The 14,431-nt window shown below is 43.9% G+C and overlaps 1 protein-coding gene across 1 annotated transcript in view; it reads left to right on the plus strand.

Annotated features, from left to right (window-relative positions):
* Positions 1-14,431, plus strand: part of galntl6 (polypeptide N-acetylgalactosaminyltransferase like 6) — a 180,321-nt gene that overhangs the window by 33,491 nt on the left and 132,399 nt on the right. Inside the window, exon 3 of the mRNA XM_062994766.1 lies at positions 10,239-10,347. Coding sequence (XP_062850836.1) covers positions 10,239-10,347 — 109 coding nt within the window. The remainder of the gene's footprint in view (positions 1-10,238; positions 10,348-14,431) is intronic.

Below are 14,431 nucleotides of genomic sequence, written 5' to 3' on the forward strand. Positions count from 1 at the left end.
CTCTTAAGAAATATCAAACTAAGAATACATATATGAAGATAGACAAAATGAAAACAGAACAAGAAAGACTACTACTAATGACTTGATCTTAAAAAAAATAAATTAAATAAATATTCAATGATGAACGTAACCAATGTGTTGTCATGAACGTAATCAATGTGTTGACATGGCGTCAAACCACCCTCGGACGAGCCAATCATTGTCTGTGCGGGTGCTTTTCCGGCCGTTAGCAGAGCTGGGATTCGAACTCACAAGCTTGAGAGGTCAGCGTGAGTGGGCTAGCGTGCTTGACCATTGCACCAGATGCTGTCAACTTTACATGTTTTAAAATGACATGGTTAGCATGACATTATTATTATTATTATTATTTGTACCTGAGGTGAACTGATGCCCTGTCCGAGCTGTGTCCCCACATCAGCCTGCTGTTTCCATGTGCCGTCAGACACACCGTGACCCCCGTTAGGTCGAAGCTATTAGTAAATGAATAAATAATAAATGTATTTAGTTTTTGGGTGCATGATGGAACGAAACAGAAAGCGTATCGACACTGACTGAAAATTCAGCGCGAGCGTATTGATTAAGCGTAAGAGTTAGAAATGCTCACCGGGGAAAAAAAGCAAGCAAAAATGTAATTACTCTAAAATCATTAGAGAAGAAGGACAAAGGAGCAGACGTCCATTATTCCAGCCTTTCAGATGCAGCTTTGTGTTTTAATGACTTTATGATGCATGAGGAGAAATATTGATAGGTTTTTAGAAAACAAAGCGAGGAGCTTTCGGAGTTTGGGGATGATTATTATTTATCACTTATAAGCAGTACTGACTGCAGTAATCGATTGTTCAGAGCTGAGGAAGAACTCGGACAAAACAAGTTAATCGCTCATAATTCTACTTCATTTTTAAATAATTAAGGAAATAAAAACAACTTTTTAATTCATTATATGGACACAAGCGCTGGGACACTTTTAATCATTACATTTAAGTGTTTCATCCAGTCCCGTTGCCAACGGTGTATAAAATCAAGCACTGAGCCTTTGTGAGTTGTCCTAAAGAGCGAACTGAATTTAAGCCTGGTACTGTAATAGGACGCCACTACTGCAGCAAGTCATTGTGCCAACTGTGAAGTGTGCTGGAGGAGGGATGCTGACATGGACTTGTTTTTCATAGGTTGGCTTAAGACTATGGATGTAACGATGCACCACAATACAGTTAATAACCGATTCACCGATTGATTTGACATGTATAATGAATCGATATTCACTTTAAACAGCAGAGGGCACTGGCGCTAATCACCTCGCCTGGTTGACGTCACTGGCGGTATACGCCTGGTTGCCAAATTCGGGGTTTTTCAGCCAAATTGGGCTTAATTCTAAATTGTTTTGCATAGTTTGTACCTACCTCAGAAATAAAAGGATGTTCATTATTTAGATAAATAAAAGATAAGCACAAATACAGTATTTAAATTTGTTTAAGAGAAATAATAAAAGGAAACTTTGTCATAATTTGTCTTTAATTTCAGTTTTAAAAATCAGGAAAAAATCTTATTTTGAACCCAGTATCGTGAATCGCATCACATTGTGGGTAGAGTGTATTGTTACATCCCTTCTTAAGACCTTTAGTTCTTGTTCCTGTTAGTTCCAGTTAATGCTTCAGCATACCACAGCATTTCAGACAACTGTATGCTTCCAACTTTGTGGGAACAGTTTGGGGAAGACCCTTTTTGAGTGAGTTCTGTGTGGAAGAACTTGACTGGCCCACACAGAGACCTGGAATGGAGACCTAGCATGGAGATGGGAGAACCAGGCCTTCTCGTCCAACATCAGTCTGACCTCACAAATGCTCTTCTGAATGAATGAGTGGGCAAAAACTCCCACAGACACACTCCAGAATCTCCTAGAAATGCCTCTATGTAGATAGATAAATAAACAGACAGGTAGATAGAAAGACACATAGACAGACGGATAGATAGAGACAGACAGATGGACAGACATACGGACAGACAGACAGATAGATACACAGATAGATAAATAGACTCATAGACAGACAGAGACTGAATATAGACAGATAAACAGACTGACAGATAGATAGACAGACAGACATATAGATAGATAAATAGACAGACAGACAGATAGATAGACAGATAGAAAGACTCATAGATGGATAGATAGAATGACACAGACAGACAGATAGATGGATAGATAGACAGACAGACAAATAGACAGACAATCAAGATAAATAATCAGACAGACAGACATACCAGCAGAAAGACAGATACTTTATTGATCTTGAAGGAAATTAAAGCCCCAGTATGATTACAAATGAACTTTTAACACTCGGTCCTTCAAAGTGCTGATGTACGTGGACAAAAAAATCACCAGTGATGCCGAAGCAGTCAAAAAACCTTCACATTAACTTGGCCTTCACGTGGTCCTGACTTAAAACCCTTCATGTCGTTTTTTCTTAGTAGACGGCTGCAGGGGGGGACGAGGGGGGCGGGAGGTTACTTCATAATAATGCCCACGCTTTTGGAATGAAATGTCCAGCAAGCTAACGGTCAGGTGTTCACGTACATTCGGTCATTTATCATATGTAGAAAATGTGGCAGAATTTGGCCTCTCGTGCGTCTCACACGATAATGAAAACAAACACTTTTATATGCAAGTATAAACCACGCAGGATGAATTAGCAGACGCCCGTGAGGATGAGGATGCTGAAGAAACACACACTGTAATGTGCTTATTTAGAGGGAACAATACGCTCGGATGTGACTGTGATGCTGAACAGAGGACGTCGTTATCCAAAGGCCAAACAGCCAGAGCTCTCATTAATCAAAATAACAGGAGGACTGTAGCGCCGCCCGCTTTCTACGACGCGGCATGGCGCTCTGTGTTATATTTAAGCGATGGAGCGCGGGTGCGAGTGCGTTATTACAGATCACGTCACCACTGATATTCGGTTGCGGATGCAAGCCAGTCATCACAGCTTTGTTTTATAAAGGAAATTAGATGCTTCCAACTTTGCAGTAACAGTTTAGGGAAGGTCCTATCCTGTTCCAGCATGACTGTGCCCCTGTGCAAAAAGCAAGCTCTATAAAGACATGAAGAAAAAACCCCAGTGTCCTGCACCCCAGTCCTACTGAACAGCGCTGGGATGAACCGGAACATCGACTGAAGCTTTCCTGACCAACATCAGTGCCCAGCCACAATTGTCCTTTATCCTATTCATGGTCGCAGTGGGTCCAATTCACTGGGCGAAAGGCAGGAAACACATTGGACTGGTGGCCAGTCCATCACAGGGCAAACACACACACACACACACACACACACACACACACACACACACATACCTAGGGGAATTTAGCATCTCCAATGAATCTGACTGCACATCTTTGGACTGTAGGTGGAAACCGGAGCACCCAGAGGAAACCCACACAGACAGAATATAAATGCTATCCAGTTACCCAACTGCATTACGCTTCCTCTCTACTGATGTTGATCTCCACCCTGGTTGAGGAGAGCGAGACTGACACACGCCCCCTCCGACACGTGTGCAGTACCCGACTGCATCTTTTAACCTGCACTAAGCGAGTTCATATGCAGATCAGCTTTGTGTACGGAGAGCCACACACTGATCAATGCATTATTTCTTCGACTCGGTGCAGGCACCATCAGTCAGCCAGCAGAGGTCGTAATTGCATCAGTTATGAGGTCCCGTTCGGCTCCCACCCTGTATGAACAGGTTCGAAATGTCAGTTCTGGTGTGCTAGCGTGTTTCACCGTCATGGAGGCTAGGTATGAAGTCCTTGATTGTTTAGTGATCTTATTGTGGCGGCCACTGACACACGTGTCCCAGCTTTCATCCGGCCATCCTGCAAGTCTTTTACAGTAACACGGGGGGTTACTTTGTTGTCCTGATGAGACTGTTAAGGCCTCTGGATAAATATTTGGACTTTTTTCCAAAACCAGGCAGGTTTGCTCTTTTGGTGCAGTGAAATGATCTCCTCTCTCAGCCATTGTGAGCAGCTTCTTAGTGTTCATCATGGTTTTAATACACCCTGAACACTTGAATCTCTGGTTGGTATTTACTTACACTGATCAGCCATAAAATAAAACCACCTCCTTGTTTCTACACTCACTGTCCATTTTATCAGCTCCACTTACCATATAGAAGCACTTGGTAGTTCTACAATTACTGACTGTAGTCCATCTGTTTCTCTGCATACTTTGTTTCCCCGCTTTCAACCTGTTCTTCAATGGTCAGGACCCCCACAGGACCACCACAGAGCAGGTATTATTTAGGTGGTGGATCATTCTCAGCACTGCAGTGACACTGACATGGTGGTGGTGTGTTAGTGTGTGTTGTGCTGGTATGAGTGGATCAGACACAGCAGCACTGCTGGAGTTTTTAAACACCTCACTGTCACTGCTGGACTGAGAATACTCCACGAACCAAAAATATCCAGTCAACAGCGCCCCATGAGCAGCTTCCTGTGACCACTGATGAAGGTCTAGAAGATGAGCAACTCAATCAGCAGCAATAGATGAGCGATCGTCTCTGACTTTACATCTACAAGGTGGACCAACTAGGTAGGAGTGTCTAATAGAATGGACAGTGAGTGGACACAGTATTTAGCAGCAGCATTGCTGTGTTTGATCCACTCATACCAGCACAACACACACTAACACACCACCACCATGTCAGTGTCACTGCAGTGCTGAGAATGATCCACCACCCAAATATTACTTGCTCTGTGGTGGTCCTGTGGGGGTCCTGACCATTGAAGAACAGGGTGAAAGGGGGCTAAAAAGCATGTAGAGAAACAGATGGACTACAGTCAGTAATTGTAGAACTACAAAGTGCTTCTATATGGTAAGTGGAGCTGATAAGATGGACAGTGAGTGTAGAAACAAGGAGGTGGTTTTAATGTCCACCTCCCTAAGTCCCAGTTATCATTTTAATTATGTTGTAACCCAACTTTAGGTCCTATAGACTAGCAGTAGGTTTTAAAATCATGACAAAATATAATTATTAAGGGGTTGAATATCCCCCCCCCCCCCACAAACACACATCTTAGTTTAGATGGTGGATGATATTTGTTTAAATAAATGAGATCTCAGATGTGCCGACTTTATGAATGAATAATATGAATAAATTAAACACTCACATTCAGTCGGATTATTTAGTTAGTGAGTGAGACGTCCTTTTATTTTCGGATGATGAGTACGACCTGGTTTCTTTTCTCAGCACCTACAGTATTATTGAATCTAGAAAACTGGAGGTTTTCATTAAAGTAGAACCACAGTAAACATTTATTCTATCAGAAAGAACCTCAGCGACTCTCTGTTTGCAGTGCAGTAATGTGACTCTCTGTGTGCAGTGCAGTAATGTGACTCTCTGTGTGCAGTGCAGTAATGTGACTCACTGTGTGCAGTGCAGTAATGTGACTCTCTGTGTGCAGTGCAGTAATGTGACTCTCTGTGTGCAGTGCAGCAATGTGACTCACTGTGTGCAGTGCAGTAATGTGACTCTCTGTGTGCAGTGCAGCAATGTGACTCTCTGTGTGCAGTGCAGCAATGTGACTCACTGTGTGCAGTGCAGCAGTGTGACTCACTGTGTGCAGTGCAGTAATGTGACTCTCTGTGTGCAGTGCAGTAATGTGACTCTCTGTGTGCAGTGCAGTAATGTGACTCTCTGTGTGCAGTGCAGTAATGTGACTCTCTGTGTGCAGTGCAGCAATGTGACTCACTGTGTGCAGTGCAGTAATGTGACTCACTGTGTGCAGTGCAGCAATGTGACTCACTGTGTGCAGTGCAGTAATGTGACTCACTGTGTGCAGTGCAGCAATGTGACTCACTGTGTGCAGTGCAGCAATGTGACTCACTGTGTGCAGTGCAGTAATGTGACTCTCTGTGTGCAGTGCAGTAATGTGACTCTCTGTGTGCAGTGCAGTAATGTGACTCTCTGTTTGCAGTGCAGTAATGTGACTCTCTGTGTGCAGTGCAGTAATGTGACTCTCTGTGTGCAGTGCAGTAATGTGACTCACTGTGTGCAGTGCAGTAATGTGACTCACTGTGTGCAGTGCAGTAATGTGACTCTCTGTTTGCAGTGCAGCAATGTGACTCTCTGTGTGCAGTGCAGCAATGTGACTCACTGTGTGCAGTGCAGTAATGTGACTCACTGTGAGTTTTTTGGGTATGTTGTGCAGTCAGTCGGGACTCTCGGGGTGGACGGGGTTAGTGAGGGATCAGCACCCGTCTGACGAATGGCATTTCCTCAGGAGGACTGGCACTTACCCCCCTGTGCACAAACACACATCTCCTCACACAAGGCTTTTGTTTAAAGCCTCTCTGAAGTGGTCGCGCTGGCGGCTCTGATTTAGTTTAAAAAAAGAAACCAAATGTGACCGGCTCTGTCCTCCGGAGACCTGTGTGGGTTTTTTCTTTCTACTATTGATCGAGTGTCTTGCTGTAAATAAACCCATTAGAAATTACTCATTGCTGGATGGTCTAAACTTGAGACTGACCACAAGCTCTCCAGCTCAAGTGAGTGAATTGAAAGAGGACGTCAAGCGCTGGTATGACGAGATGGTATCAGTTCTTGTAGTTTAGTCTCTTTAGGGTCCTTTAATTAGCTGGAGACGTACATGTTGTTCATTACGGACGTTATTTCTAGGTATTGCCGATGTTAAATGATAATTTGGGGCAGTGGTAGCCTAGTGGGTAGAGCTTTTGAGCTAGCTATCAGAAGATCGTGGGTTCCATTCCAGGCTCTGCTGTGCAGTCACTAAGCAAGGTCCTTACCCTGTCTTGTAAGGCAGATTATTTAGACGCACTACTTAGTTTTTAGCCTACTAAGCTAACACAGTTAGCCTCAGGCCATTCAAAACAATGAGCTGAGGCAACACAACCCGCTAGCACTCCAGCTAACGTCTTCCTCCGTGTACCGAAAACGGTTAAACTGTCCCTTTACAAATAAACGACACTTGTATAATTAAGAAAATAACTCGTTGGTTGCTCCGCATTCGTCCGTCATATTTGTCATTTTTTGGGGGAAAAGTTGTGCTGCACTGAATGCTGGGATTGCCTTCAGCGCTGAGGAAGTATCAGACACTCCCTTGTTATTCAGTGAGATCATCACTCAGAATTAAGGCGCCTCAGTAGGGTCATTTTAAGGAATCTAAGAATTTAGACACGCCCTCTTCTCAGGAGCGTAGGATGACGTAAAATGCATCTATGTAGAGAGAGAGAGAGCCAGGTTTTCAGACAGACCCATAGACGTCACTCGTTTATTATCATTTCCATTTGAAATGTGACGTCCAACAAGGTCATGGTTGGGTGTCCAAATACTTTAGGTCATATAGTGCTGGATTTTTAATACCCTGGGTCACAGAGTAAAATAATATTTTTTACCCTCCAATTACCCTCTTGTGGAGGCTTTACGTTACATCTTGTAAACCACAGTGGGACCAGATTGTCACCATTATTATTAATGAAGTATATGTTGTATGATTATAGGATCTTATACGAGAGTTGCTCTGGACTTCTTAAACACCGTGTCCACTCACTGTCCACTCTATTAGACACTCCTACCTAGTTGGTCCACCTTGTAGATGTAAAGTCAGAGACGATCGCTCATCTATTGCTGCTGTTTGAGTCGGTCATCTTCTAGACCTTCATCAGTGGTCACAGGACGCTGCCCACATGGTGCTGTTGGCTGGATATATTTGGTTGGTGGACTATTCTCAGTCCAGCAGTGACAGTGATGTGTTTAAAAACTCCATCAGCGCTGCTGTGTCTGATCCACTCATACCAGCACAACACACACTAACACACCACCACCATGTCAGTGTCACTGCAGTGCTGAAAATGACCCACCACTTAAATAATACCTGCTCTGTGGTGGTCAGTCAGTAATTGTAGAACTACAAAGTGCTTCTATATGGTAAGCAGGGCTGATAAAATGGACAGTGAGTGTAGAAACAAGGAGGTGGTCATAATGTTATGTCTGATCGATGTACCTGTATTGTCATGAGTATGTGGAAACTAAAGCCAGTTATTTAAGATTAGAGTCTTAATGCTGGAATTTGGTGGGTTCGGTATTAAAGGTGCCACAGGAAGGTGTTAGGCAAAGGACTCGATGTTTCAATCCCAAGTAGTTACAGTTGAGACCTTGCTAGGACCACCCAGTGATGTTACCCTACACGACACATCATCAGTTGTGTACCCCAGTATCTTTAGGTGTTTCGGCCATTAATCACAAGACACCCTCCTCTGTGGCAGGCCCACCACAGGCTGATCAGACCTGGGTGTGTGTCGCATAGGAACTGGGTGGTCACTTTGCCACCCCATGCCATTTCCTTTCTTCGCACCCACAGCCAGTGACTACTTCTCTCAGCTGTGGTGGCAAGCTCTTTGATGGTTCTCCTCTGAGCTTGCCCTCTGACACCCACCTCTTTCAGGAGCCTTATGGTGGAGTTAGCCACAAACCCCCTACAGCCCACCTCCACTGGACACACCAACACTGTCCATCCCCGTTCTTCTGCCTGGGCTGCAAGGTCAGAATATCGCAACCTTTTCCTTTCATAAGCCTCATCAATGGCTTCCTCCCAGGGCACCGTGAGCTCGATGATATAAACACGGCGACAGGAGTTGGACCACAACACCAGGTCTGGGCGCAAGCTTGACACAGCAATGTTCGGTGGAAACACTAGGCTCTTGTCAAGGTCAGCCCGCAGTTGCCAGTCCCTGGCAGTACCCATAAGGCTTGAAATTATGGGAGGGGCTCTGGTTGGCTGTCTTTCACCCTCCCGAATAAAGGCTATTGACGTTTGGGCCTCTTGATACGCATTAAGTGGAGCAGCATTTGTGGCGGTTCTTTTCTCTTCTATGGCTGAGGCCAGACAACGCAGCACTTGATTGTGGCGCCAGGTGTATCTGCCTTGAGACAGGGAGGTCTTACAGCCCACAAGAATATGCTTGAGGCCTGCTGGGGCTGAGCACAAGGAACACGCCGGGTCCTCGCCAAACCACAGGTGTAAGTTTGTTGGCGTAGGCAGAATGTCATAAGTGGCCTTTATGATAAAGCTTAGCCTGTTAGACTCCATATTCCATAGCTCGCTCCAGGAGATTTTCTTTTTGGCAATTCCATCCCATCTCATCCACCGACCTTGCTGCGGCTGACTGACTGCTCTGACGCACCTGGATGCTAGAAATAAAGAACGTTTAAATCACGCTGTAAAAGCTTTTTTCTCTTTTAATTTCATGGTGAACGGTGACAATCTTCAAACCCAGTAATGAGACTTAAACCCTAAAGTTCTCAGCGACTCCGTCTTCCTCTCATAAACACGCGAGGGTGAATCGGTTCCGCTGTAATTACACCCATGCAGGGTGAAGGAGTGAAGGTGTGATGGTGTGTGTGGAAGTGTGCGCTGTCTGGTCGGACGTCACCTGTGATTTAATCAGACGGGTCCCCTCTCAGGTCATGCCCGTCATTATCAGACACCGAGCTCTTCTCTCCGTGCGTAAATAGAGCGCTGTGAAGTCGCTCTCCTTCCTCGCGGATCATTACTGCTAAATAAATTGTGCAATTTCGCTTCGGTCAGACTCCACTGCTTTCTCGGAATATAAAGCTAGTAAATTACGGTTCCAACATCGCTCACCCGATAGCGACGCCTCTCATTTGCAAGCGCGTGTACACAAACAAACACCTCCGCTGCCTTTCTATTGTCGTGTGTTGATGCTCGGCTTGGCAGCTGGAGGTTTATAAAGTGTCTCTTAACTCACTTCTTTTATAACGCTGCAGATCAGAGATATTCATATTCAATATTCACTCCAGATTTTATTATCTACCCCGGGGTTTCGCTCGTGGGCTACTGCATTATCCAGTGATTCCAGGGTCTAACTCTAAGGAAATGTCACTAACTAACTACTTAACTACCTAACTAACTAAATAAACAGATAGGATAGGATAGATAGATTTTGTTGATGATGTGGCGGTGTTTTGTTGGTTTAAAACCAGGCGGCAGCTGCATTGTGAATGAGTTGAAGGGTTTCATAGTGGACATGGAGGAATCTACCTGGAGCGAATTGCAGTCATCCAGTGACTGGACAAGACTCTGAATGGCTTCCAAAGAGAAAAATGGTTGAATCTTCTTGATGTTGGTGTTGTGATGTTAGCTATATAAGAAGAGAGGAATGAGTGAAATAAATCACTACATTACTCTGATGTTCCTCTTTTCAGGGATTTGCGCTGGGACTGAGTGATGGACATGTTTACAGCTGGACTGATGGATTGAGGAGGATAGATTGGCACGATAATGAGAGCATCAGGAGAGACGAGCTACGTGTTGGTAAGCACACACACACACACATACACACACACACACACATACACACACACACACACACACATATACTGTATATATATATAAATATGTATACACTGATCAGCCATAACATTAAAACCACCTCCTTGTTTCTACACTCACTGTCCATTTTATCATCTCCACTTATAGAAGCACTTTGTAGTTCTACAATTACTGACTGTAGTCCATCTGTTTCTCTGCATGCTTTGTTACCCCCTTTCATGCTGTTCTTTAATGGTCAGGACCACCACAGGACCACCACAGAGCAGGTATTATTTAGGTGGTGGATCATTCTCAGCACTGCAGTGACACTGACATGGTGGTGGTGTGTTAGTGTGTGTTGTGCTGGTATGAGTGGATCAGACACTGCTGTCACTGCTGGACTGAGAATAGTCCACCAGCCAAAAACATCCAGCCAACAGCGCCCCGTGGGCAGCGTCCTGTGACCACTGATGAAGGTCTAGAAGATGACCAACTCAACAGCAGCAATAGATGAGCGATCGTCTCTGACTTTACATCTACAAGGTGGACCAATCAGGTAGGAGTGTCTAATAGAGTGGACAGTGAGTGGACACGGTATTTAAAAACCCCAGCAGCACAACACACACTAACACACCACCACCATGTCAGTGTTACTGCAGTGCTGAGAATGATCAACCACCTAATAATAATACCTGCTCTGTGGTGGTTCTATGTAGAGAAACAGATGGACTACAGTCAGTAATTGTAGAACTACAAAGTGCTCCTATATGGTAAGTGGAGCTGATAAAATGGACAGTGAGTGTAGAAATAAGGAGGTGTATATATTGTGAGAGAAGTTTTGCCGCAGTGAGTACTTTTCACCAGATGCTTGATTTTTATTAGATCTGAAAATAAAGGGCTGTGTTTTTTTTTTAAGCTCTTGTAGAGCGAGGTACTTTCTTACCTCTTTCCTTCCATCTAGCTGTAGTTCTAGACTCCTAAATAATAGTAGAGTTCAGTAGTTCACTGTCTAAAGCATTATTTCCCCAAGAAATTAATCACAGTACAAAAATGACTACTGATTAAAAATTGAAACGACTCCTCGAGGTACGTTGTAGCGTCTTTTGGGAAGGACGTTATTCCGGGTTTTTCTTCAGGGTGTAAATAAAGAACTCTTCAGGCTAAAGGTGCCTTATGGATCAATAATGTTAAGGGTCTCTTATACGGCCGTAAATTGAACATGCTGCTTACAGTTATGGAGATAAATGTGTGTAGGAATAACACTCACCTCTTATCTACATTTTAAACATGATTGAGTGGCGCACATTATATTAACACCTGATTCCACGCCAAGTACATCACGACTTTGCCAAAATGAATTTTATTACGTGTGTTTATACAGACAGGTCAGGTCTTCGTTGATTAAGAATCTTAAAACACTGACACACTTCCAGAGCTTTTCTAGAGGAGTTGATGTTCTGTGACTTGGATTTGTACTCCATCATTTATTTATTTATTAAGATTTTAACGTCATGTTTTACACACTTTACACACTGGTTCAATCAGTTCAAGTTTAATATCAAACACAATCATGGACAATTTTGCACGTCTTTTATTCTCCTGGAGGAAACCACACAGACACAAGGAGAACATGCAAACTCCACACAGAAAGGATTCTGACCGCTCCGTCTAGGAATCAAACCCAGGACCTTCTTGCTGTGAGGTGACAGTGTTACCCACCAAACCACCGTGCTACCAAACTTCATAATAAAACCCAAGATGTCCAGCAACCTCATGTTCAGGTGTACAAATACGAGGGATCTTCAAACACAGTTTTTCTTTACTTTTATATTGTGGTTATAAGCGGTGAGGGTGTAGTAGGAGGAGTAATCAGTCGTGTCTGAGAGACTGAGAGACGCTTATAGTCTGGATTTAGCTCCTTCTGATTTCCACCTTTTTGGACGCTCAAAGAAGCTTGAAGGGGAAGAAGATTTTCATGTGATGATGATGTGAAAGCAGTCATAAATGTGAAAGCAGCGGTCCATCAGTGGCTACACGCTCAACCAAAAACATATTTACTGATGGCATTAAAATGTTGGTACGATGCTGGAAAAATGCATCGGAAGGTGATCATGTAGAAAAGTGATGGAGTTTGTTTTTAAAATTCTTAATAAATAGAGTTAAAAAAGGACAGATAGATAGACAAATAAATGGATAAATACACAGACAGACAGATAGACAGACAGAGAGATAGATAAACATATACAGTGTATCACAAAAGTGAGTACACCCCTCACATTTCTGCAAATATTTTATTATATCTTTTCATGGGACAACACTATAGACATGAAACTTGGATATAACTTAGAGTAGTCAGTGTACAGCTTGTATAGCAGTGTAGATTTATTACAAGATTACTTGTTTGGCTCAGATGGTGTCCAGCATGTGTGGCGGCGCCCTGGTGAGAAGTACCAAGACAACTGTATCTTGCCTACAGTCAAGCATGGTGGTGGTAGCATCATGGTCTTGGGCTGCATGAGTGTTGCTGGCACTGGGGAGCTGCAGTTCATTGAGGGAAACATGAATTCCAACATGTACTGTGACATTCTGAAACAGAGCATGATCCCCTCCCTTCGAAAACTTGGCCTCATGGCAGTTTTCCAACAGGATAACGACCCCAAACACAACCTCCAAGATGACAACTGCCTTGCTGAGGAAGCTGAAGGTAAAGGTGATGGACTAAACCCAATTGAGCACCTGTGGCGCATCCTCAAGTGGAAGGTGGAGGAGTTCAAGGTGTCTAACATCCACCAGCTCCGTGATGTCATCATGGAGGAGTGGAAGAGGATTCCAGTAGCAACCTGTGCAGCTCTGGTGAATTCCATGCCCAGGAGGGTTAAGGCAGTGCTGGATAATAATGGTGGTCACACAAAATATTGACACTTTGGGCACAATTTGGACATGTTCACTGTGGGGTGTACTCACTTATGTTGCCAGCCATTTAGACATTAATGGCTGTGTGTTGAGTTATTTTCAGAAGACAGTAAATCTACACTGCTATACAAGTTGTACACTGACTACTCTAAGTTATATCCAAGTTTTATTTCTATAGTGTTGTCCCATGAAAAGATATAATAAAATATTTGCAGAAATAGTGTATCACAAAAGTGAGTACACCCCTCACATTTCTGCAAATATTTTATTATATCTTTTCATGGGACAACACTATAGAAATAAAACTTGGATATAACTTAGAGTAGTCAGTGTACAACTTGTATAGCAGTGTAGATTTACTGTCTTCTGAAAATAACTCAACACACAGCCATTAATGTCTAAATGGCTGGCAACATAAGTGAGTACACCCCACAGTGAACATGTCCAAATTGTGCCCAAAGTGTCAATATTTTGTGTGACCACCATTATTATCCAGCACTGCCTTAACCCTCCTGGGCATGGAGTTCACCAGAGCTGCACAGGTTGCTACTGGAATCCTCTTCCACTCCTCCATGATGACATCACGGAGCTGGTGGATGTTAGACACCTTGAACTCCTCCACCTTCCACTTGAGGATGCGCCACAGGTGCTCAATTGGGTTTAGTCCATCACCTTTACCTTCAGCTTCCTCAGCAAGGCAGTTGTCATCTTGGAGGTTGTGTTTGGGGTCGTTATCCTGTTGGAAAACTGCCATGAGGCCCAGTTTTCGAAGGGAGGGGATCATGCTCTGTTTCAGAATGTCACAGTACATGTTGGAATTCATGTTTCCCTCAATGAACTGCAGCTCCCCAGTGCCAGCAACACTCATGCAGCCCAAGACCATGATGCTACCACCACCATGCTTGACTGTAGGCAAGATACAGTTGTCTTGGTACTTCTCACCAGGGCGCCGCCACACATGCTGGACACCATCTGAGCCAAACAAGTTTATCTTGGTCTCGTCAGACCACAGGGCATTCCAGTAATCCATGTTCTTGGACTGCTTGTTTTCAGCAAACTGTTTGCGGGCTTTCTTGTGCGTCAGCTTCCTTCTGGGATGACGACCATGCAGACCGAGTTGATGCAGTGTGCGGCGTATGGTCTGAGCACTGACAGGCTGACCTCCCACGTCTTC

This window comes from Trichomycterus rosablanca, chromosome 5 (genome assembly GCF_030014385.1).
Source record: "Trichomycterus rosablanca isolate fTriRos1 chromosome 5, fTriRos1.hap1, whole genome shotgun sequence".
Taxonomy (NCBI): domain Eukaryota; kingdom Metazoa; phylum Chordata; class Actinopteri; order Siluriformes; family Trichomycteridae; genus Trichomycterus; species Trichomycterus rosablanca.